This window comes from Budorcas taxicolor, chromosome 10 (assembly GCF_023091745.1).
Source record: "Budorcas taxicolor isolate Tak-1 chromosome 10, Takin1.1, whole genome shotgun sequence".
NCBI lineage: Eukaryota > Metazoa > Chordata > Mammalia > Artiodactyla > Bovidae > Budorcas > Budorcas taxicolor.
In genome coordinates this window covers 56,507,066-56,530,811 of record NC_068919.1, presented here as the reverse complement: position 1 = coordinate 56,530,811, position 23,746 = coordinate 56,507,066, and the positions used below count along the sequence as shown (strand labels likewise).

Here is a 23,746-nt window from a genome sequence, read left to right as displayed (position 1 = left end):
TTGATGCTCTTTTCACTTACTGTCATTAAGATTTTCCTTTTTAACAGCTGCATAATATTCCATTTAATTAATTCCATTCATGGACCACCATTCACTTAATTTCTTTTGGTGGGCATATTGTTTCCCCATTTTTGCTTTATTTTAAATAACAATACAATATATGTTATTGCTCATATGTTTTGTTTCTATATTTCTTTCTTTCAAACAAGTTCTTAGACATGGAATCACTAGATCAATGGTCATAAATTTTTCGAGGTTTTGAATACATATTACCAACATGCTTTCCAAAGTATCTGCACAAATTTGTGGTCCCTGCCAACAGCATCTGAGAGTGGAGAGAATAGATTTTAAACTTATACTAATGTCAATCTGTAATGAAAATAAACTATGAAAGACATTCTGTAGGGTTTTTTTCCCTTGATAAAATTCAAGGAGGATTACACAATGTTTAAGTAATCAACAAAAATTACAAGTTCTTATCTGTATGTTTTGTTTATAGAACAGTGTTTTATGGCTAACAGGACATATGAAAGGCTGCTGTCTCCCCTACTTACCCACATGCAATGGCACATCCTGATGGGGCGTACGCACACGCCATCACCCACGTGCAGGGCATTGTGACTGCATGCTCCTGAAACACAGCACACACTGTGCTTAGAATAAATGAGGGCGCTTCTACACAAATGTCAGCTTTTAACAAGTAAAATCGTTGAGGCATCTACCAAATTACATTCCAGTTTCAAAGGGGTTGAGACTGGTGAGGAGACTCAGCTCTCCAATAATCATCCAAACCTTATATCATATATTCTACGAGTTAAAAATCTCACCTAGCAAAAAGATATCCTTAACATCTTCTTTCTTACTGCTATACTCCCCCTGTTGTTCTGAATGAATACTGGGACTCGTTTTCTTTGAAAAGACTATCCAAATTTCATTTCAGATATATATGTGTGTATATATATACACTTCATCTTATTTACTCAGATGCTATTTTTAAAACATACTCTTGACTTTTTATATGTGTAGGTTTGTTTACTTGCAAGTGAGTATATGATAGCCTCTGTCCCCTGTGGGTCCTAAATCATTCCAGGCAGGAACGTGGGTGAGGGTGGGGAGGGGCCGTGGAGGGAGAAAAGGGAACCAGTAAAATGGAAGCATTAAGAGGATATCAAAGTCCTCGGATTCTGGCTGGGGTCTGAGTCACCCATATTCTTCTGCATACACAGATAAGCAACCAAGGCACACTTTAAAACTTCGGAGTCTGTGGCCTTACTTCCCTGGGAGCCCTGGGCCCTGGTCCCGGTCCCAACACCAAGGATACATGCAGCCTCACACAGGCTGGCCATCTGATCTACCTCAGTCTCCCTCTCCGCCTGGCGAGGGAGAAGATGGGACCAGATGGTTTCTAAAGCACATTCAAGCGCTGGTCTTCTCTCCTGTTATGGTCCTCTGTGTTTTTGTAGGGAGACATTGGCCCTGATACTCCTGTCAAGATTCTGCTGTCACTCCCAGTCTAGCAGCCCTTTGGACACCATGAATAGCCTCAGGGTGTCACCAAGGTGAGGTGGCCCCTCTCAGCACAGGGCCTCCAGCCCTTCTGCTGACCAGCAGTGACTGCGTGCCCTGCCGGGGGCCTTCAGTGGCAACACCACAGCTCCCCAGAAACCAGGCAGCATGTGCTTTCTGCCATGCTAAGGCTTCAGTGGAAGGATCCCCACTCCCCTACTCCTGAAGATGCTGAGGAGTGCTGGGAGAGGCAGGGTGGCACGGAGGGAAGCCCTCTGCAAACTGCTATATTGCCATGCTTGTCATTCCCCAGGGGTGTGACCATTTAGGGCTTTGCTCTACAAGATGGTTCTTGACCAGACCAACTGCCTATTATGACATTTAGTGAACATGTTCAATAGTGCACAATAAGGATGCTGTTGAGACAGATATGGGTTTTCTTTTTTATACAGTGAAAGGGACACTGTCCTTCTAAGTAAAATTGGAGTCCATACTTAATATACAGTACTTTTTACCGTAAATGCCAACACAATGCAGGCACTCAAGCTCACCTACACATAGATTCTGCCCTTTCCATTTAGTTAATAGTCTAAACTTAGGTCTCATTAGGAGCAGTACATGTCTATGCCAGACTTGCAAGGGGCTCAGACTCCATGGCACCTCCATGAAGTGCAGTTTAACTCCACTGAAGTCTCAGCTCCCCACCCACCATGGGGTCTAGTGGGAGACAGAGATGGAAGAGAAGACTGGGGATTTGGTGTCTCTTCTCATCAATCAGAAGAAAAATCATCAACGCAGTAGCAAGTGTGAATGTGACAAGTTTCTGGGCGACACTCTTTCCTGTTTCCATGTCAGCCTCCTCACGCTCTTCTCTGGGGCCAAGGGCTGGATTTGAGAGGAATGAATGCTACAGAGGGCTGCGGAGCCATCTGAACACAGATGGGCTTTCATGGAGTTTAAACCCCCAAGTAGGCTCCTGAGGGGCAGGGCAACCACTAGGGTGATGCTTGGAGAGGATGAGGACAGGACTGGGATTCTGGAGTGCCTCAATCCGCCGGAGAAAATGCCTTACCTTGTTAGTGGTGAAGGAATCCCACACGATCACTTTCCCATCCTGGAGGAAAAGAGTAAAGAGTTCAACAAACTAGTGATGACCACTGGGGAGATGGTGGGGGGAGGCAGAGGTACAAACTGTTACACTGCTAGATGCCAGGGGCTGGGGGTGGGCTGGGCAGGGGAGTGGGAGTTAAGTGTGTAACAGGAAAAGTTTCAGTTTAGAAAGTGAAAAATTTGGGAGATGGATGAGGCTGAGAGTGGCACAACCAAGTGAGTATACTTAGTGCCACTGCACTATACAGTTAAATCGGGTTAAAATAGTATGTTTTATATTATGTGACTTTTGCCACAATAAAGAACATTTAAAACAGAGGTACAAACCGTTACACATGATATATTGTACAACATACAGAATATGGCCAATATTTGTAATAACTATAAATGGAGCACAGAACCTTTAAAACTTGTACATCACTATACTGTACACCTGTAACATATAATACTGCATGTCAACTACACTTCAAGAGAAACAAAACAAAAACAAAAAAGAGTAAACAGTTTAAGAATCGTCAACAAGACTTAACAGGTGAACTGCTCAGAACTGCTTGGAAAACCAGAGCAAGTGTCTGGACATCAAGACCCTACAATGTACCCTTGAAGAAACAGGAATAGATGGGACTACACTTCCCAGCCTGGTGCAAGGCTCAGGTCTAAACCCTACATCCCTTGCATAGATACAATGACAGAAAGCAATGCTCAGACACTTTTTTTCTGCCATTTATAAACCAAGCACAAACTGCTGGTAAACTCTCATCACCAGCATACCCCGAATGTCAGTGAGTTACACCAGGATGAGGAAATCCTGAAATGACCTTCATATGCCTAACAGCCACTAACAGTCTCCGTCTCCTCACCCTCCCCACCAGTCTCTCCTCTCTCCCACTCACCTTGGAGTTCACATTCCCTGTAGGACTGTCTAAGAGCCTCACCCACTCCTGGTCTCCCCATCCCGTGTGGAAGCTGTGGAGCAATTCCAAGATCAGTCTGACTTCTCCAGGTGCTCAGGAACATCCCCTACCCTGACGTTTCACACCTACTACACCTATGCCGCAAACATGGGACTCACACCTGTGATAGTGGGGACCCCCGTGTTCAGGAAACGCAGAGCTCTGGGCTGGCGATGCCACGGACAACGTGGCCATGGTCCCTGCAGCCACTGCTGCAGCCCTCACTGGGGGTGCAGGGAGGGGCTATGATCTCATCCATATAATACAAACTCGCCAGAGATAAACCCACATGAGCCCCAGTTCCTACAGCCCAGTCATCTGCCCAGAACGTGGTGTGCGGGTGGTCTGGGCCCCCAGGCTCTGGCCAGCAGTGGAAGAGAATGGCCGAGTAGATTTCTTCCAGCACATGGGTGGAGGATGTGCAATCCTCAGGGGTGGAGAATCTGCAGCCTCTATGGTGGGCTGGATTTTTCATTAATCACTCAAGCCACCTGGAGCCAAATCTGGTGAGTGAGGCGGATGCCACTTAGGGACACCAGCAAGGTCTGCTGAACTAAAGTGACACAGTGGCTTGCTTCACTTCATCTGATGCTGAGATCACGCTGCGTGGGCCTGAGGAGTCATGGTCAAGGTCAAAGCTGGCAGTCGGAAACTCCTAAGCACATTGGTTCTTCTAGTCTAATTTCTCCGACTAAAGGCCCAAATGCAAAGTTTGGGTGGATTAGATAACAGAGCAGAGAAGAGAGCTGGGGTTGGGGTGGGGTCTGGAGCTCCTGCTTGCTGGGGTGGGGGTAGAGACTCGGTGCATTGCCCAAGTCAGCGCTCCTTTCAGAGGCTTCCTCCAGCACACAGGTGGCCTGCCTGGCCCCACCACCCACCCAGTGTGTGCTCTGGAGAGACAGAGGCACCCATGAGGCTAAAATCAGTCTCAGAACTAAATGCAGTCCCTCCATGAGCACAGATGTATACACCAGGGGCCTATGTACCTGCAGAGACTGAGCCTATCCCAACCCCACCCACACAGTCAGGCGGATTAATCCCGTGCCTTTTAGGGGAGAAAGGCTGCTCTGCGTCACTCAGAGTCTGTTCCAGGGCCCTTCTGCTGCTCCCCACCTTCCTCCCACCTCCACCCACCTCCAGACGCCCTCTGCAGTCCGGGTGGATGGATGGCGTGAGTCAGCGGTGCCGACGCAGCCCTCCTCCCCTCCCTTCCTCTCTAGTAAGAGCGGTACAGAGCGACAGAAACCCAACATATGGTGTTCTTTTAAGGATTAAAAAATGTCTAAAAGGCTAGGCAGCAACACAGACATCTGAACAACCCCTTTGTAAAATGGAGCATTTGGGAAACATAAGCCTAGAAAGAAATGCTCTAAAATAATACTGACTATGACAGGGTGGTAGGAGTAAAAACTCTTTGCTCTCATTTCCAGTAAAATACATAGCCAATAAATTAAAAAGCACATGCAATGTGATATACTAGATTTCTAGATAATACAGGAGATTAATAACACCTGTCCTATACTGTACTGGCATGGACATTAGAGCTCATGGATTATTTAGAATATGTATCTCCCTGGTGGTTCAGATGGTAAAAAACCTGCCTGCAATGCAGGAGACCCAGGTTAGATCCCTGGGTTGGAAAGATCCCCTGGAGAAGGGAATGGCTACCCACTCCAGTATTCTTGCCTGTACAGAGGAGCCTGATGGGCTATAGTCCATAGGGTAGCAAAGAGTCAGACAATGACTGACTGACTAACACTTTTCCCCCCACAGTTTTAATATTTATAAGGGCTATAAACAAAAATCAAATTTTCCTTTGAAAAAGCTGGACTAAAGGAAGCGGCAGGAGCCAGGGGCGGAACCAGCCAAAAAAATATATGACCTCAGTGTGTGGTTCAATGCATGTAACACCAACATAGACATACAAAGCACTAAGCAGTGTAGTCAGCCTCCTGAGAGACATGTCCTTGTCCAGGCCCCTCCCTTGTTATATCAGGGTTGGTCTGTGGGACCAGTGGTATACAGCAGAAGGGAGGGGATGTCACTGCTGAGCCCAGGTCATCAAACACGGCATGGCTTCTGCTTCTGTCTCCTTCTGTTGCTGTGGGAGGCCAGCTACTGCGTCATGAGCAGACCAATGGAGAGGTCCACACAGTGAGGAGCTAAGGCCTCCAGCCGAGAGCCAAGTGAGTGAGCCATCTTGGAAATGAACTTCTGCCTTAGCTGAGCTGTCAAATGACTGCATCCCCGACCAATGTATTGACTGGAACCTTGTGAGACACCCTGAGCCAGAACCATCCTGCTGAGCTGCCCCTGATTCTTCACTCTCAGAAACCATGTAAGATACCAAATATCCACTGATTAAGTTGCTAAACTTGGGGGAAATTTGTCATGCAGCAGTTTAATAAGTAATACATAGGGTGCAAAATCAATGATGTGACCTATATAAGCTGAATGGCAAAAATTATATTTCACAAAATACATAGTTTAAATGTGTTACTTAAGGTGTAAAAACTGCTAAATTCTTAAGCTGAAAGTAGCCACGGTGGCACCTCACCTATGCCCTCAACTTGGGGGAGAAAAACATCTTAATTTAAAAATGGTTTCCTTTACAAATAAGACCAAGAAATAGGCTCAGGAAGAAAAACTTTTGAATGGTTTGTCAAACAGAGTTTCTAATATTTTAGTTACTGCCAATTGCAAATCTACCCAAATTAGTTAAGTTCTTAAGCATGCCAGAGAATTCTTAACGAGGTAACTTGTGCCCTTTGGCAAACAGGCAGAGTCATACCGTCCTGAGAGGGTTTTTGAAAAGGACGGCTCCTTCCCTTCAGCTTTACAATCAGAAGCACGCCCACCATCACCCAACAGGTGTGACGTACCTGAGAGGAGCTCACGAGCCTCCTCTTATCCTTGCACCAGTCCATGCACAGAACCTTGTTCCCATGGCCTTTGAGGGTCCTTCTGGTCTTCATGACAAACTGCCCCAGGGCCTCCACGCGCTCGGCCACCTGGTGCACTGCAACAACAAGGCACGCTCAGTCCCGTGACCCAGGACCTCGCCTGAGTCACACACTGGAACAGGGAGGCTGTCAGCGCTCTTCCTCCTGCACTTTACCCTCGTGACGCGAAATGCTCTCTTTCAGGCTCAGCCCCCAAAGCTCAGTGGGTGAAGAACGTGCCTGCACTGCAGGAGACACGGCAGACGAAGGTTCCATCCCTGGGTCGGGAAGATCCCCTGGAGGAGGAAACGGCAACCCACTCCAGGATTCTTCGCTGGAGAATCCCATGGACAAAGGCGCCTGGTAGGCTACAGTCCAAACGGTCACAAAGAGTTGGACACAACTGAGCAACTACACACACACAAAACACAGAAGGTAGAGACATGTTGTCATTTTCTGTGGGTTTCAGACTCTATGTTTATAACTTACATAATATCATATATCAACTATGCTTCATTAAAAAAACCCTATGTTTTTCAAAGCGCTTGCATCCACATATGCATGTTGAGGGACTGAGGAAAGGACTGCCTGCTATCTGCAAAGCTGGACACAGAATCCTCCCACTGAAAGGCTCTGCGATGCGGGGGCAGGCAGTGGAGTGAGGTCGCTGTTCCCACTGATGGGCGAGAAGACTGAGGCTCACAGAGGTTATCCGGCTAATACCAGTTCATACAACTAACTTGGAGTGAAGAAGGGGCTTCTGGCTCTCTCACCTACTCCTTTCCAGTCACAAGGACAAGTGACTTTACAGAAACTGCCCCATCGGGCGCCGGGATGTGCGTCCACCTGCTCAACAGCAGGCCCCGTGTGTCCTCTCTGGTTCCCCCCATGCCTGGCTCAGGCCTGGGACGTGGCTGGTGTCCCCTCCACGTGCTGCAGGAAAGAACGAATTGACCAACCCAGCATACAGTACCCCATGGATTTACTGAAAACTTACAGTGCCGGCAGAGATCAAGGCAACATTCTACGGGTCTGAACACATGAGGTGCAGGAGGTATGTACACCAGGAAGATGCTCCAAAAATCAATCCTTCAGGGGCTGGGACCACAGCCTTTTTCGTAAGGCTTAGGGAGGGCTTTTGAGGGGCTTTTAGAAACGTAGTCAACTGACAAGTCTTAGAAGGAGACAAGTTCACATGAAACAGCAGAAAGGGCCCCAGAAGCCATGCAGTCTGTCCAGTCATCCAGGGGGTGGGGGTCACACGGCCTCTGCCCCTTGCTGCACTTGCCTCCCCCTTCCAGGTTAGAGGCTGTGCCCGGGCTCCTCACCTCATCTCTGTTGCTCTTTCCTCCACACCTCTCAGTTGGGCCTTTTTACAGGCAGGTGGGGAGGAGAGAAGGGGGCATTCTAAGCCAGGGGTCAGCCCCAGGAAAGATGTAGGGTCTTGGTACAGACAAAGCATCAGGGGTGGCGAGAGACAAGGCACTGGCCCCTTCCTTCCTCTCTGGGGAGGCGCCCACCTCCCTCGCGGGAAGCCCAGACCGAGGGGCTGACTCTGCAGTAAGCCTTGTGACAACAGTGCCCCTTCTTGGGAAACCCTTCCTTCTTCCCTCCCCTCTTCCCTTCCTTCTCTCTAAACACTTCCGTGTATATTTCCCCAAAACAAGGAACTTTCTTACATAACTACTGTATAATGATCAGTCAGAGAACAGACACAACCCTATGTCTAATCTATAGACCTTACTGAGACGTTCACCCAATGATATCGCTATAGCAAAAGAAAACCTAAGATCACATGTTGCCTTCAGTGGTCATTTTCTTTCGTCTCCAGTGATTTGTTCCCCAGCTGGGCTTGTCTGATGTTTCTTCCAAATGAGCTTTGGGTAAAGGACACTGGCAGGAATGCTGCGGACCAGCGATGGGGTCCTCCCCGTGCATCTGTCCCACCAGGAGGCATCTGCTGTCTGCTAGTCCATCCCCAGCAGTGTTTACTCTGATCTGGTCAAGGTGGCATCTGCCATGGTTCTCCACTGTACAGTTATCATTGTGCCTTTTGTCATGAAAAAGTACTTTGTGGGGATGTACTCTGAGAGCACATACATATCATGTTACCCCTAAAACTTGAATACCCCACTTTTAACATCCATTAATGATTCTTGCCTGAACCTGATTATTACGACGGCTGGCAAGTGGTGACTTTTCTAAATCATTCCTTCTGCAGTTTTCAGTTGGCCTTCTAGTATACAGAGGAAGGTTCCCTCTTCCCCAGTGTATTTATTCATTTATTTACATTAGTAGGGAACTCATGGATTCTCACTTAATTCAAGAGGTTATAATCCTTTGCTACTATTCATTTTGATGCCCAACTGGGCCCTGATTTGCTCAGTGGGAGCCCCATCAAGCAGGCTCGGGAGACCTTCCCACACAGCCTCATCATCCTCTGACAGCGTCTTCTAACAGGCTCATGTCTCCCCCATGCACTGGCCCCGGAAGCAGCCACTTCTCCAAGAAGTCTTGGTTTCTTTTAGTTGTCCCATTTTTTATGATGAAAGAAAAGAGTATGCAGGTTAAAAGTCTTTGTGAAAACCCAAGTTGTTAAAAGTGCTTGCTGAACTATAAAATGCTACATGAACGGGCAATTAAAACACCACTGCTTCTGCTAAAACAGCGTATTTTTTATTGCCACAAACAGCACATTAGTGTTTTATGGCAATGTTCTTCACGAAAACATACTGAATGCAATTCAAGAACAGACTGAAGTTTTCTAATTTTTTACAAGCCTTTTACACAAGCTTGCACCAGAGCTGTGAGCATATCCTAGTTAGTATTTAACTTGAAACATCATATCTGTACTAGTGCTGCTTCCCTCAGTTCAGCATTAGGGCAATCCTAGCCATTTAATGTCCCTCTTACCAAAAAAAGACTCACCAACCAAAATGGGGTCTCCTTACATAACATGAATTTGAACACACTCCAACTTATTAATTATTTTTTCTCATGACATTTTCTCTTCCTATACACAGATTCACTCCCAACCCACTCTATCCTGCTTCTATTTGCCAAATCTCACATTCACTAAATTCGAGTTTAAAAAATTTTTTTCTAATGAAATTAAAAACAAAAACCTGGAAATGAGCTGAATATGTCCTTTAAATCATTTGTTGGAGCTTGGTTCAGGGCAGATGGGGTTTCTCCTTTGCCTTCTGATGAACTATCCCTTCAGGATTTAACTTTTTCTTGAAAAACAAAAAAGAAAAGAAATGATGAAGACAACCAGCTGGTTTCTATAATAAGAATTTCTAGAATATAATGACAACCTGTGAAGAAATTCCTCTAGAAGGTAAGTGGCAGGAGGATGGGGTGCTTTCTGCTTGGATCTCCCTGGAGCATGCACTGGAGCAGAGCCGTCAGGAGCCTGGGCTCTGGGTCAGAGCCCCGCGCAGCTGCTCCACATCCATGAGCAGAGGCTTGCCTTCCTGCAACCTCATCTTCCTCATGGGGTTGTTGGCAAGACTATTCCAGTCCGGCACAAAGGAAGCACACTTAAAATATCCTTGAAAATGAACACTGTGAAATCAATTATAAATATAGAACATAAGTTTAAAGATGAGTGAGGGGTCTTAAACAGGAAAACAGAATTATTTTTTAAATGATCTTGATTAACTTCCTAAATTTTGCACCAATATACAGTTTCTGTGATGGCCACAGTTTGGTAGAAGATGAAAGGAATCAAGCAAGAAAACTTAACCAAAGCTAATTTGTAAAAACTCATTCTGTCTCTACCCCAAGGCAAAATAGAGTGGGATGTATACAAAACCCTCAAACACCTGGATGGAAGGAAAACATTTACAATTATTTACCTCACTTATGTTTGTAAGAGATTTTTTAATTGCCCCCAAACTATAAATCGCACTGCCCTGGTGGCTCACATGGTAAAGAATCTGCCTGCAACGCAGGAGACATGGGTTTGGTCCCTCGGTCAGGAAGATCCCCTGAAGAAGGAAACAGTAACCCACTCTAGTATTGTTGCCTGGGAAACCCCATGGACATAGAAGCCTGGTGGGTTACATACGGTTCATGGTGTTGCAAGAGAGTCAGGTACGACTTAGTGACTAAACAACGACGAAAACCATATATTAGCCACAGGCACAAAAACCTACTCTGAAATCCCGAATTAAATGTTGGAAGGGTTAAATTATGGTGGAGCCTTTATGATGGACTAATATGTGATTTTAAATCATACTTTTAAATACTGACATTAAAAAGAACTATAAAAATGATACAAGGGGCTAGTCAATTCATTGGGTTAAATTAAAACTAGGCTCAAACAAAAAACCAGCTCAAACTGTACCTGGTACAATTCCAAGCATGCTTATAAATACATACACAAAAGTGAAACCATAAGCTATAAAACACAACAAGATACCTAATGTGGTTGCCTCTGGGTGGGGGGCTTATGGATGATGTGTTTTTCTGTATTTTTGAATTTGCTACAGTGGCATGAGCTTATTATGACAGTATTCTAGCAAGAGGAAGGGGTGAGGAAATGAAAGGCAGGTTTGCATTCTGCTCCTTCTGACCTAATAGGCCACACACACAAGAGCCAGAAGCAAATTACTCTGCTGGGAAACTCACTTTTTTAAGACTCAGTACATGGTTTTTCCAGTAGTCATGTATGGATGTGAGAGTTGGACTGTGAAGAAGGCTGAGCGCCGAAGAGTTGATGCTTTTGAACTGTGGTGCTGGAGAAGACTCTTGAGAGTCCCTCGGACTGCAAGGAGATCCAACCAGTCCATTCTGAAGAAGATCAGCCCTAGGATTTCTTTGGAGAGAGTGATGCTGAACCTGAAACTCCAGTACTTTGGCCACCTCATGCGAAGAGTTGACTCATTGGAAAAGACTTTGATGCTGGGAGGGATTGGGGGCAGGAGGAAAAGGGGACGACCGAGGATGAGATGGCTGGATGGCATCACGGACTCGATGGAAGCGAGTCTGAGTGAACTCCTGGAGTCGGTGATGGACAGGGAGGCCTGGCATGCTGTGATTCATGGGGTCGCAAAGAGTCGGACATGACTGAGTGAACTGAACTGAACTGACATAGCATATTTCCTTAGAACATGGAAAACGTCAATCAATAAATTTGCTTCAGACTAATCCAGAAGTATGGTTTTCCTAACACTGGAACATCAGAATAGTCCAGGGCTCCAGCCATAGAGCTTTGAGATAAAACCTTTCACGATGTTATATTTAGAACAGATAGAAAAGGGGATAGCACTGGGTGATAAACCCTGTGGTTTCCCATATTTTGCCTGGATTTGTACCTAGAAATGTTACATAAGTCTCTTTTTTTGAGTTACTCTGTTCCTAGACAAAAATAGAATCTTCCCTTAAGGGGCTGGAAACCTGCATGGAACCCCCACACAGGCCCAGGAGACCTTCACACATGTAGGCTGAAACGAACACAGCCTCCCTCCGGCTTGTCTGCTTTCAGCCTGTCTTCCAGATCATTTGTCACTTTAATTTCAAATTAAGAACCCTTTAGAGTGAACTCTCTCCTTTTTTTCCTCTTGATCTTAACTCTCATTCCAGTATTCACTTTTGATTACAAAAGCAGTAAATACACCAATGGGTATAAAGTGAAGAGTACCTCTACATCCCCCTCTACTCCCCTCTCTGGAGATAACATCTCCCATGTATCCTGCCACACATTTAATGCATGTACAAGCATCTCTTGTTTAAGCTAATAAGACCATGTTATATACACTGTTGGGCACTTTGGTTTACTTACTTCATATTGACAATTTTCAATATACACACAGACTTAGTTTCTTTTCCCCTTTTTAATGTGAATCTCAGCTTTCTGAGAGATGGCCTAGCATGGTAAGAAGGAGAGCTACTAGAAGCCTGGTGTCTATTCTGCATATGCTCTGAGAGTAGCTGGATAACATCTGGGAAAGCCCTAAGCCTTCAGTTGCTTCTTCATTCACAAGGAAAGGGGAGAAGGATGTTGAGAGGGGAAGAAAACTTTTTGTGCTTGAAGACTGAGGTTGAAGCAAGTGACCCCTGTAGTTTTAAGAGTTGTGTGATAGCCGCACCCCCCAAAGATGTTCACATCCTAATTGCCAGAACCTGTGAATATGCTAGCTTCTGTGGCAAAGGGGACTTTGACGATGTGATGAAGTTAGGGATCTTGAAATGGGAAGAGTATCCTGGATCATACAGGCAGGTCCAATGTAATTAATTACAAGGGTTCTTAAAAGAGGGAGCTGCTACTGCTGCTGCTGCTAAGTCGCTTCAGTCGTGTCTGACTCTGTGCGACCCCATAGACAGCAGCCAACCAGGCTCCTCTGTCCCTGGGATTCTCCAGGCAAGAACACTGGAGTGGGTTGCCATTTCCTTCTCCAACGCATGAAAGTGAAAAGCGAAAGTGAAGATGCTCAGTCGTGTCCGACTCCCAGTGACCCCATGGATTGCAGCCCACCAGGCTCCTCCGCCCATGGGGTTCTCCAGGCAAGAGTACTGGAGTGGGGTGCCATTGCCTTTTCCAAGAGGGAGACAAGGGGTCAAAGTCAAGAAAGAGATGTGATGACAGAAGCGGAGTTGGAGTTATGTGGAGCCACGAGCCAAGGCATGCAGGCAACCTCTAGAAGCTGGAAAGACAAGGAGTGGGCTCTGCCACAAAGCCTCAGAAGGAACGCAGCCCTTCTGACCGCCTTTAGACTTCTCACCTCCAGAACTGGTAAGAGAATGAATTTAGGTTGTCTTAAGCCACTGTGTTTATGGAAATTTGTACAAAAGCAACATGAAACTAACACAAGCTGTCACCTCATGGTTCTAAAATACCTGAGAATCAAGTGAGGAAGCACCTACTCAGGGGGGAAGGTAATCAGAAGGTCATGAGAAGGTGATGAAGGTGATGATGGGGAGAAGCAGGAGGGGCTGGAGGAGTGAGGGGAAAGGCAGTGCGGTGGCACAGGGCCTGGGGCTGTGCAGTCTGAGGTAGGCTGGCTTCCCCTTAGGTCACCCATAAGAACCACTTCCTGTAGTCAAGAGCTGGGCCAGGGTTTGACCTGGGGATGAGGGCCCAACAGTATGGAGGCTGGTCTGAGGGTCAAAGGGAAGGGAGCTGAAGAGCTGAATCTGGAATTAAGTCCACTTTCCTCCAAGTTTATGTTCTAGTTTTGTCTGTTGACTTTTTTAAGGCAAAAATCTGGGCAAGGCAGAGCAAACAGAAGGCTGACCAACTGTTGCAGTTTGCCCAGGACTGAGAGTCAAGTGGGCCTTAAGAAGTATCACTACGAACAAAGCTAGTGGAGGTGATGGAATTCCAGTTGAGCTTTTTCAAATCCTGGAAGATGATGCTGTGAAAGTGCTGCACTCAATATGCCAGCAAATTTGGACAACTCAGCAGTGGCCTGGAAAAGGGCAGTTTTCATTCCAATTCCAAAGAAAGGCAATGCCAAAGAATGCTCAAACTACCGCACAATTGCACTCATCTCACATGCTAGTAAAGTAATGCTCAAAATTCTTCAAGCCAGGCTTCAGCAATACATAAACTGTGAACTTCCAGATGTTCAAGCTGGTTTTAGAAAAGGCAGAGGAACCAGAGATCAAATTGCCAACATCTGCTGGATCATGGAAAAAGCAAGAGATTTTCCAGAAAAACATCTATTTCTGCTTTATTGACGATGCCAAAGCCTTTGACTGTGTGGGTCACAATAAACTGTGGAAAATTCTGAAAGAGATGGGAATACCAGACCACCTGACCTGCTTCTTGAGAAACCTGTGTGCAGGTCAGAAAGCAACAGTTAGAACTGGACATGGAACAACAGACTGGTTCCAAATCGGAAAAGGAGTACGTCAAGTCTGTATATTGTCACCCTGCTTATTTAACTTATATGCAGAGTACATCATGAGAAACGCTGGCCTGGAAGAAACACAAGCTGGAATCAAGATTACCGGGAGAAATATCAATAACCTCAGATATGCAGATGACACCACCGTTATGGCAGAAAGTGAAGAGGAACTAAAAAGCCTCTTGATGAAAGTGAAAGAGGAGAGTGAAAAAGTTGGCTTAAAGCTCAACATTCAGAAAACGAAGATCATGGCATCCTGTCCCATCACTTCATGGGAAATAGATGGGGAAACAGTGGAAACAGTGTCAGACTTTATTTTTGGGGGCTTCAAAATCACTGCAGATGGTGACTGCAGCCATGAAATTAAAAGACGCTTACTCCTTGGAAGAAAAGTTATGACCAACCTAGATAGCATATTCAAAAGCAGAGACATTACTTTGCCAGCAAAGGTCCATCTAGCCAAGGCTATGGTTTTACCAGTGGTCATGTATGGATGTGAAAGTTGGACTATAAAGAAAGCTGAGCGCCGAAGAATTGATGCTTTTGAACAGTGGTGTTGAAGAAGACTCTTGAGAGTCCCTAGGACTGCAAGGAGATCCAACCAGTCCATCCTAAAGGAGATCAGTCCTGGGTGTTCTTTGGAAGGACTGATGCTAAAGCTGAAACTCCAATACTTTGGCCACCTCATGTGAAGAGCTGACTCATTGGAAAAAACTGATGCTGGGAGGGATTGGGGGCAGGAAGAGAAGGGGACGACAGAGGATGAGATGGCTGGATGGCATCACTGACTCGATGGCCGTGAGTCTGGGTGGACTCCGGGAGTTGGTGATGGACAGGGAGGCCTGGCGTGCTGCACTTCATGGGATCGCAGAGTCGGACACCAATGAGTGACTGCACTGAACTGAACTGAAAGTCTTCCCAGAATGCAAGGTTTCCATTTTATAAAATCAAGAGTCCCATGCGCACAAAGATGACTTGCTCACCTTGGCTTATGGCTTGAAGACCCTTCCCAGACCAGGACAGGGGCTACAGGGTCAGCTATAACAACACCAAAACATAAAAACACACACACTCAGGAAGAGGCTGAGAGAATGGAAGTGGGAAGAGCCCAGCGACCCAAGATCAAGGAGATCTCTAAGGGAGAGGCTGCGGTCAGAGGAGCTGTGCTGTGATTCCAGGGTGCTGTGGTGGCGTGAGGGGCCAGTGTCTGATGAGGGTCACCCTTGTGGATCCTGAAGACGCCAGGGATGGGACAGGGCTTAGAGTCAAAAGGAGGACTTCAGCCGTATGCCGAAGTCCTCAAGAAAGAAGGGAGCCTGGCTGGGAGGTCTGGAGACAGTAGAACAGAGGTGAGGGGAAGAGGGAGGTCAACTGAACACTCAGAGCCTCAATGGAGCAAGGGTTTAACACGAGAGTGAAGAGAAGTGGTCCAGGAGCTGCAGAGGGAATAAACGGGACCCTGGCCACATGACCTCTGATCTTTTCTACTCAAAAATTCTGCCATATACAGGTGGGGATAAATCCTTCTGCTGTGGGTTCATGATTTGACCCCAGTTTCTGAGAGCCCTGCATTTTGGGCAGGACAGGGGTTCCCTGTTGAAAAGCTGCATTGTAACCATCTCTCTGGCTCAGGCAATTTACCAGATTCACAGAAAAGGCTGCAAAATATCCCAGTGGGCAGCCTGTACTGTTGAGTAAAAGAGTTTCTAGAGAATGCCCTCTGCACTAAGGTATCTGGTAAAACAAACAAACAAACAACAACAACAATAAAACAAATTGACGTGAGGCTGGGATGGAATCCCGGATCCTCTACTTAGTAGCTGGGATCATTTGGTAAATCCTTTCACCTCTCTATGCCTCAGTTTCCTCATCTGTAAAATGGAGATATCAGATGACCCAGAGGCACTAACACCATGTTCAGAGCATCATCATTATTGTCTGTGGAGCATAGGAATTTGCAAAGGGAAATGGGACAGACCCATCAGCCATTCCCTGCTACTCTGATAACAGAAGCCAACTTTGTTTGGGGATGGCAGCCTGCCCAGCTTATTTCCTTTCTCAGCCTCCCTTGCTGTAGCCATGTGACCTAGTTCTGGCCAATGACGTACAAAGAGAAATATGCTGGGGAGAAAGGAGGTTTTTGAAAAAACACTTTTGCCTTCCTGAAAAGAAGGAGAAACAGAGGGTGGTGCCCACATTCCCCCTTCTTCCAGCCCTGGATACAAAGGTGATATCTGACGCTGTAGCAGTTATATCATAATCACAGGGCAAACACGAGTGCCTTAAGTAGTGGAAAGAAAAGAAGCATGGGTTCCTGATGACACACTGGGCACTTGAACCAAAGCAGGTGATTGCCTACCCTGATTCTTGTTAAGAAAAATAACTCCCAATTTATTTAATTACTTTGGGGATTATAGCTAATTGTAACTGAATATATTTCTAAAAGATATAGGGGCTCAGCTTACCTATTTAAAGGAGGCTCCTACAAAGGCACAACATATTTGAGATTCAGGTCATCTGCTTCTATCAAGAGGTTTGTCAAAGGAAGGAATCAGGTGCTAAAGCCTCTAGCATTAACCTCACTCTTTTTTTCCAAAGAGGATGCAGACAGGGTGGTACCAAAATGGCAGGAGCACAATGCTCCGGTGTGCCTGAGGGTACCTTGGGAAGGTCCGGCTCAGCAAAGAGGAGCTGCCATCCTCAGGGCTGAATAAGAAGCAGATAAACCCACTTCCCCAAGCTTGGCCTTAGCCCAAGCCCTGCCAGGGATAAACCATCCGACAGAGTGAAGGGAAGCTGATTCTGCCAGGAGTCATGTCACCGGGCTATTTAATTGCTCACTCATAAAAATCACAGAGCTGGTTCTGCATTATGGTCGTGAGTAATAATGTAAATTTATTTAAGACTGCTACTCCTCTTTTATGCCAACCACACCGCATCCAAACAAAAGCATCTTGAACAGCCTCAAATGAACGAAATGTTTGCGTTTGGTAAGCCCCTCTGCTTCCTTTCCCTAGTTCCATCCTCAGACTGGAAAAGTGAGATTTTAAATCAGAGTCTGGTTCCTTACAAAAGCAAAACTGAGAAAAAACAACAGTGATGGAGAAAGTAAAATGATAATCGAAAAAAACCCCAAACCAAACCCCAAACCAGGAGTTTCCCCTAGGCCGTGTCCACAAGAGCTCGGGGCGCTTGCCTCCCCTGACAACCCCCTACACCCCGCTCGGCTTGGGAATCGCAAGAATGAGATCAGTTTGCTTCGCCCAGGCAGGTGATGACGGTAACTGGTCCCACGATCCCTCGTCAGGAGGACAGCGGCCAGGAGCTGCTCCGCCCAGAGGCGGGCTGGCCTCCGCCAGTGGGTGGGGGGCTCTAAGAGGTGCTGGGAGCCCGCGAGGGTCCGGCTCGGGCCCCCCACAAGCGCACCCGGGGGGGATCGGGCCGCGTCTCAAGCGGCGCCGGGGCGCCGGGCCCTCAGCCAGGGCGGCGGCGCGGGCCTGCCTCCTCCATCCCGCCCCCTGCCCCCGGACCCGCCCCGCCGGTCTCCTTCCCACCGCCCGCCTCCCGGCGCGCAGCCCCCGGCGCGGCCCGCACTCACACTCCACGTCGTGCAGCTTGGCCCGCTCCTCCTCCAGTTTGCCCTTGAGGCTCTCGGCCTCGCTCTTGAGCGACGCCAGCGTCTCGTTCTCATGCAGCCCGTCGGCTGCCATCTTCGCGCAGGGACGCGGTGGGAGGGAAGCGGGGATGCGAGTTAGCGGGCGGCGGAGGCCGGGCCGGCTAGCGGGCGCCCAGCCGCCACCGGCGCAGCTCCAGTCGCCTCCCCGAGCGCGCCCCGCCCTCCGGCGCTGACGCCGCCGCTGAGAGCCCTGCTGCGGAGGCCGGTCCTCCTCCGTCTCCGCGGGCTGCAGGCACAGCGCCACCTCCGCGCCCCGCGCCCCGGCGAGGCTAATGTTAGCGCACATCCTGCGGGCACGTAGGAACGTTGTGCCCATTTTGCCGGTGGAAAAACCAAGGCTCAGAAGTGACACGCAACTTGCTGAAGGATGCGCACTTAGTGAAGGCCAGGCTGGGATTCCAACCCAGGACAGCTCCTGCTCCTGAGAGTTTGGCGAAGTCCCAATGGTAGAGCCCTTCCAACGCCCGTTCCTCCCACTTCCCCTGTTTGGGACTTAATGTTTAGGTATGCCTGAGGGTAAAATAGGAAAAGGAGTACGTCAAGGCTGTATATTGTCACCCTGCTTATTTAACTTCTCTGCAGAGTACATCATGAGAAAGGCTGGGCTGGAAGAAGCACAAGCTGGGAGAAATGTCAATAACCTCAGATACGCAGATGACACCACCCTTATGGCAGAAAGTGAAGAGGAACTAAAAAGCCTCTTGATGAAAGTGAAAGAGAAGGGTGAAAAAGTTAGCTTAAAGCTCAACATTCAGAAAACGAAGATCATGGCATCTGGTCCCATCACTTCATGGGAAATAGATGGGGAAACAGTGGCTGACTTCATATTTTTGGGCTCCAAAATCACTGCAGATGGTGACTCCAGCCATGAAATTAAAAGACACTTACTTCTTGGAAGAAAAGTTATGACCAACCTAGATAGCATATTCAAAAGCAGAGACATTACTTTGCCAACAAAGGTCTGTCTAGTCAAGGCTATGGTTTTTCCAGTGGTCATGTATGGATGTGAAAGTTGGACTATAAAGAAAGCTGAGCACTGAAGAATTGATACGTTTGAACCGTGGTGTCAGAGAAGACTCTTGAGAGTCCCTCGGACTGCAAGGAGATCCAACCAGTCCATCCTAAAGGAAATCAGTCGTGAATATTCATTGGAAAGACTGATGCTTAAGCTGAAACTCCAATACTTTGGCCACCTGATATGAAGAACTTACACATTTGAAAAGACCCTGATGCTGAGAAAGATTGAAGGCAGGAGGAGAAAGGGATGACAGAGGATGAGATGGTTGGATGGCGTCACCGACTCGATGGACATGAGTTTGAGTAAACTCCAGGAGTTGGTGATGGACAGGGAGGCCTGGCTGCAGTCCATGGGGTCACAAAGAGTTGGACACGACTGAGCGATTGAACTGAACTGAGCTGAACTGATTAAAAAGAAAAAAAAAGCTATTTCTGGCTTCTGAAAAGCTCTGGAGTCTTTGCCTGTTCTTGGTTTAGCTCTTCTCTTATTCCCTAGAGAATCAAGTCCCTGTCCTGGGGGGCAGTCAGAGGAAGTGATGATGGGGGTCATGGACCCACAAGGACCCAGACTCAGGGCTTCTGAGCCCCTGATCAGTGATCTCAGACCGGTCACTTATGATGGGTCACTCCACCTTAGAATGAAGGGCTGCTGCAGTTCCCTCATAGAAGCAAATTAGTGACTCTGTGGCAGACTCAAGCATCTGTGCTTTCCAGTCCCTTTCGTGCCAGGCACTGTTCCAGCGCCTTACATTAGTAACTCACAACAGTCACCCTGAATGGGAACTGTTGTCACCCCCGTTTTACAAATGAGGCACAGAAAAGTGAGATGATTTGCTTGGTTCACTCTCCCAGAAACAATTTCAGAGTTCTTAGAGCAAAATATTAAGAACACAGGCTCTGTCCACATTCCACTGCCTGGGGGTGAATCCTGGTTGCGCTGTTCAGCCTTGAGTGGCTCACTCAGTTTCTCTGTGTCTCAGGCTCCTCATCTGTAAATGGGGAGAACACCTTCCTCATAGAATCCTCATAAGGAGTGACTGCATAGAGCACTCAGAGCAAAGTGTGGCACACAGTTACATGCTCCTTGTTATTATGAAGGCTACCTGGTCCATGTGAGCAATTAACAGGAAGTATGAGACACTGGGTCATGGGGACACCTCTCACAAGGCCATCTCGAGGATGCTCTGGGAAAAGCAGCATCCTCGTATCACCTCTTCAGGACCTCATAACCCCCTGTGGGATACGTATGCCTAACTCAGGGTCTACGTGTTTGTGAAGACCTGGGGTGAGTGGAGCTTCATACTGGAGTGTGCCCTCTTCTGAAGGTTCTGTGTAAAATAACCTCCAAACATCCTCCAATCTAGGGAGTTAACCATCTGGAGAGGAAGTCAGGGAATGCTTTAATGGCAAGGTTTGCAAGGGCTTCCCTCGTAGCTCAGTTGGTAAAGAATCTGCCTGCAATGCAGGAGACCTCAGTTGGATTCCTGGGTCGGGAAGATCCCCTAGAGAAGGGAAAGGCTACCCACTCCAGTATTCTGGCCTGGAGAACTCACGGGACTCTATAGTCCATGGGGTTGCAAAGAGTTGGATGAGACTTTCACTTTCAAAGTTTGCCAAGTGCCTTCCTTTACTTTGCTGTGCACTGTTTTTTTAAAGTGTAAGTCAGAAAAGTTATCTGCTGCATTTCAGCAGTGGTGGAGTTACAGGGTTGCCCCATCCCTGAAAAGTACCCACTGGGGACTGTATCTACACAATCCCAAACACCCGGATTAAAAAGTTAGCTGTTAGTCATTTGGAGGTCTCCACAGTCAAAAGAATCTGTCTGAATATTTGGGAACCTTCCAAGTGCTCGTGGTGGAGCAGATGGCAATCCTCTGAAGAACATCTCCAGGCAGGGTTCTGACCTGGGAAGAATCTGTGATGCTACAGAGGACCTGGCATCTGGGATTCTGGGCTCCTTCTGTCCACAGGGAATGTTGTTTCAAGTAGAGAAAGATGAACACATAGTACTGCTCCAGGATGGTAGGGCCATCAGAAAGCAAGTTTAAGAACTGAGTGTCCTCAGCTTGCAGTGTGTAAATCCAAGTTTAGAACAAAATGTGCTGCAGGTAGAAGCCCATAACAATAAGCCTGAATCCTGTGACATCAGGATTACTGTACTGTACCAAACCCTGTATGCCCCTTTAGGCTGCTTATTTGCCATTTGCTTTACAGGAATAATTTTTTAAAATGTGTTCACTGTTAGGAGTTATAATGGGACCAAAAGGATGAATACAGTTTTCCCTTCAGTTGGATAAAATGTGAAAGTTATCTTTCCCCACTTAGCTAAGTGCCTTGGTTTTTGTTTTCTCATTGTGTCCACGATGGAGATTTCCTACTGAACCTGTGGGGAAGTGTGCTTTACCACTTTTGACCAGGTGGGGGCTCCACTGAGCTGCACTGCTGAGCACAGCTTTGCAAATCCTTTGAGACAGGACTCATTCCTGGAGCCTCAGCCAGACTGTGGACCTTGCTGCTATAGGATTTGAAGCCTGTGCAAAGCCATCTCTGGTGAAAATTGATTTGTATACTCTGAAAAGTGCCAGGTTTTTTGTTCAGTTCCTACCCTGGCTGAAGGCTTAGGTCCAAGGAACAGTTTTCCTTGAGCTTGATTTTGCTCCTAACTGAGGCCCTATGTGCTTCAGTCTTCAACAGAGCTGTTTCTAGGGACAGCTGGCACAAAGCCTCTGGGAAGGTGCTACCTGGCTGTTTATTTACCAGAGTCCCTTTTAGCTTGCTTGTTTGCCAAGCCAACTAGGAGAAGACAGGAGGAAAAAGCATTAGCTCTAAAAAATAATAAGCTGAAACATTTATTGAGCACTTTCTCTGCTATTATTTTAAACACTATAAAATAAACTCATTCTTCTTCCTCCTCAAACCCTGAGATAGATGCCACTATTGTTGTTTTCTGATGGGAAAACAGATCTCCTGGCAGAGCTGAGATCCACTGGCACAAGGCCCCCGAGGAACATAACTGGGAGTTGAAGCCAGGCCATCAGACACCAAAGCTCACATTCTAAACCCTCACACTGCACTGTCTCACTCAGCCTGGGTGTGATGCAAATGTTCGTGTGTGTACACTGATTCTATGGCAACCCACCAGTCACAGGACCCTCACATTAGACATTATTTAAAGACAGGTAATGACTTAAATGTTTTTTTTAAAAGTGGCACGCACTTACAATTTCTGCACATAGTGAACAGTAGTTGAGCTGTTCAGATTTCTTGAAAACTGGTCTCAGAGCCCGTTGTTTGAAGCATCTGTCACAGGAGCCAAATACGTTAACTAAAAAGGTCTGATCCATATTTTACCCCAGCTGACGCTGGAAAAGAGGGAGAGAAAAAAAGGGAGGTGTGTGTATGAGAAAAGTTTCACAAATTAAGAAACAACCTTTAACAAGCCCTTTAGTCTTATTTCTCTGATTTCTTGGGCATTTCATAGCAACTGAAAGTATTGTGAAACAGTCCTAAATATTTTATAATGGTCTGCAAATTTTTACTTTCTACTGTTTGTTCATAAAAGAAACTTTGTATTAGACTTTAATAAACTTTGTATTGACATGGTAGTTAGCATAGATGTAAAATCAACTTCTTGAGCTAAAAGCAGAACAGAGAGCAAAGAGCAGAGAGTTAGATAAAGTGATTTGTTAGACAAAGCATGCATCACCCTCCCATGCAGCTTCTCTTTTCTTTCTTTCCTTTTTTCCTCCTTTCTTTCTTGTTTTCTTGGCCATACATGTGGCATGTGGGATCTTAATACCCCAACCAGGGATCAAACCCTCACCCCCTGCACTGGAACCACATAGTCTTAACCACTGGACCACAAGGGAATTCCACAATACATGTTTTTGTTGACTTTTTTTTTAAAAGAAAGAAAGAAAAAGAAAAGAAAAGGGGGGAAGGGATGTGTGTGTATGTATGAGAAAAGCCAGTGGAAACAGCTTTTTAAAGCCTCATCTGGGGACTTCCTTGGCAGTCCAGTGGCTGAAGCTCTGCTCTTCTACTGCAGGGGACTTGGGTTCGATTCCTAGTCGGGGAACTAGGATCCTGCATGCCATAAGGTGTGGCAGAAAAAAATCAACTCATCTTCCTGTTATCATGCTAGTTGCTCAGACCGGTACATGCAAATAAAGTCTATGCAGTTAATTTGTAACCTTCAATTTATTACGACATGCTGGGTCAATACCAGCTCATTTATTTAATCAGTAAGAAAGTGTCAGAAAATAGATTTTCTGAACAGACATGGACACAATCGATCTTTGCAGTACAGTATTCTAATCCTGTGGGGCCTTACAATGTTGTTGTTGTTTAGTCTGTAGGTCGTGTCAACTCTTTTGTGACCCCATGGACTGTAGCCCACCAGGCTCCTCTGTCATGGGATTTCCCAGGCAAGAATACTGGAGTGGGTTGTCATTCATTTCTCCAGGGGATCTTCCCGACCCAGGGATCGAACCCGCATTTCCTGCATTGACAGGTGGATTCTTTACCACTGAATCACCAGGGAAGCCCCTTGTAGTGGATTCTGTAATTTAAAACTTAAAAAAATTCCTCCTCTCCAGATGAACTTTTGGAGTAAAGATTAAGAGTCAGAAAATCTGGAGCCTGACCCCAACCAAGTAAATGTGGTGTCGGTTCCCTGTAAGGAAC

At 46.7% G+C, this 23,746-nt stretch overlaps 1 protein-coding gene across 1 annotated transcript in view; it reads right to left on the bottom strand.

The window, feature by feature from the left end:
* GNB5 (G protein subunit beta 5) overlaps nt 1–18,177 on the bottom strand; it is a 33,705-nt gene extending 15,528 nt beyond the window's left edge. Inside the window, exons 1-4 of the mRNA XM_052646659.1 lie at nt 17,966–18,177; nt 6,452–6,588; nt 2,579–2,620; nt 555–631 (exon numbers count right to left, since the gene is read on the bottom strand). Coding sequence (XP_052502619.1) covers nt 555–631; nt 2,579–2,620; nt 6,452–6,588; nt 17,966–18,077 — 368 coding nt within the window. The 5' untranslated portion in view covers nt 18,078–18,177. The remainder of the gene's footprint in view (nt 1–554; nt 632–2,578; nt 2,621–6,451; nt 6,589–17,965) is intronic.
* Between the last annotated feature and the right edge of the window lie 5,569 nt (nt 18,178–23,746).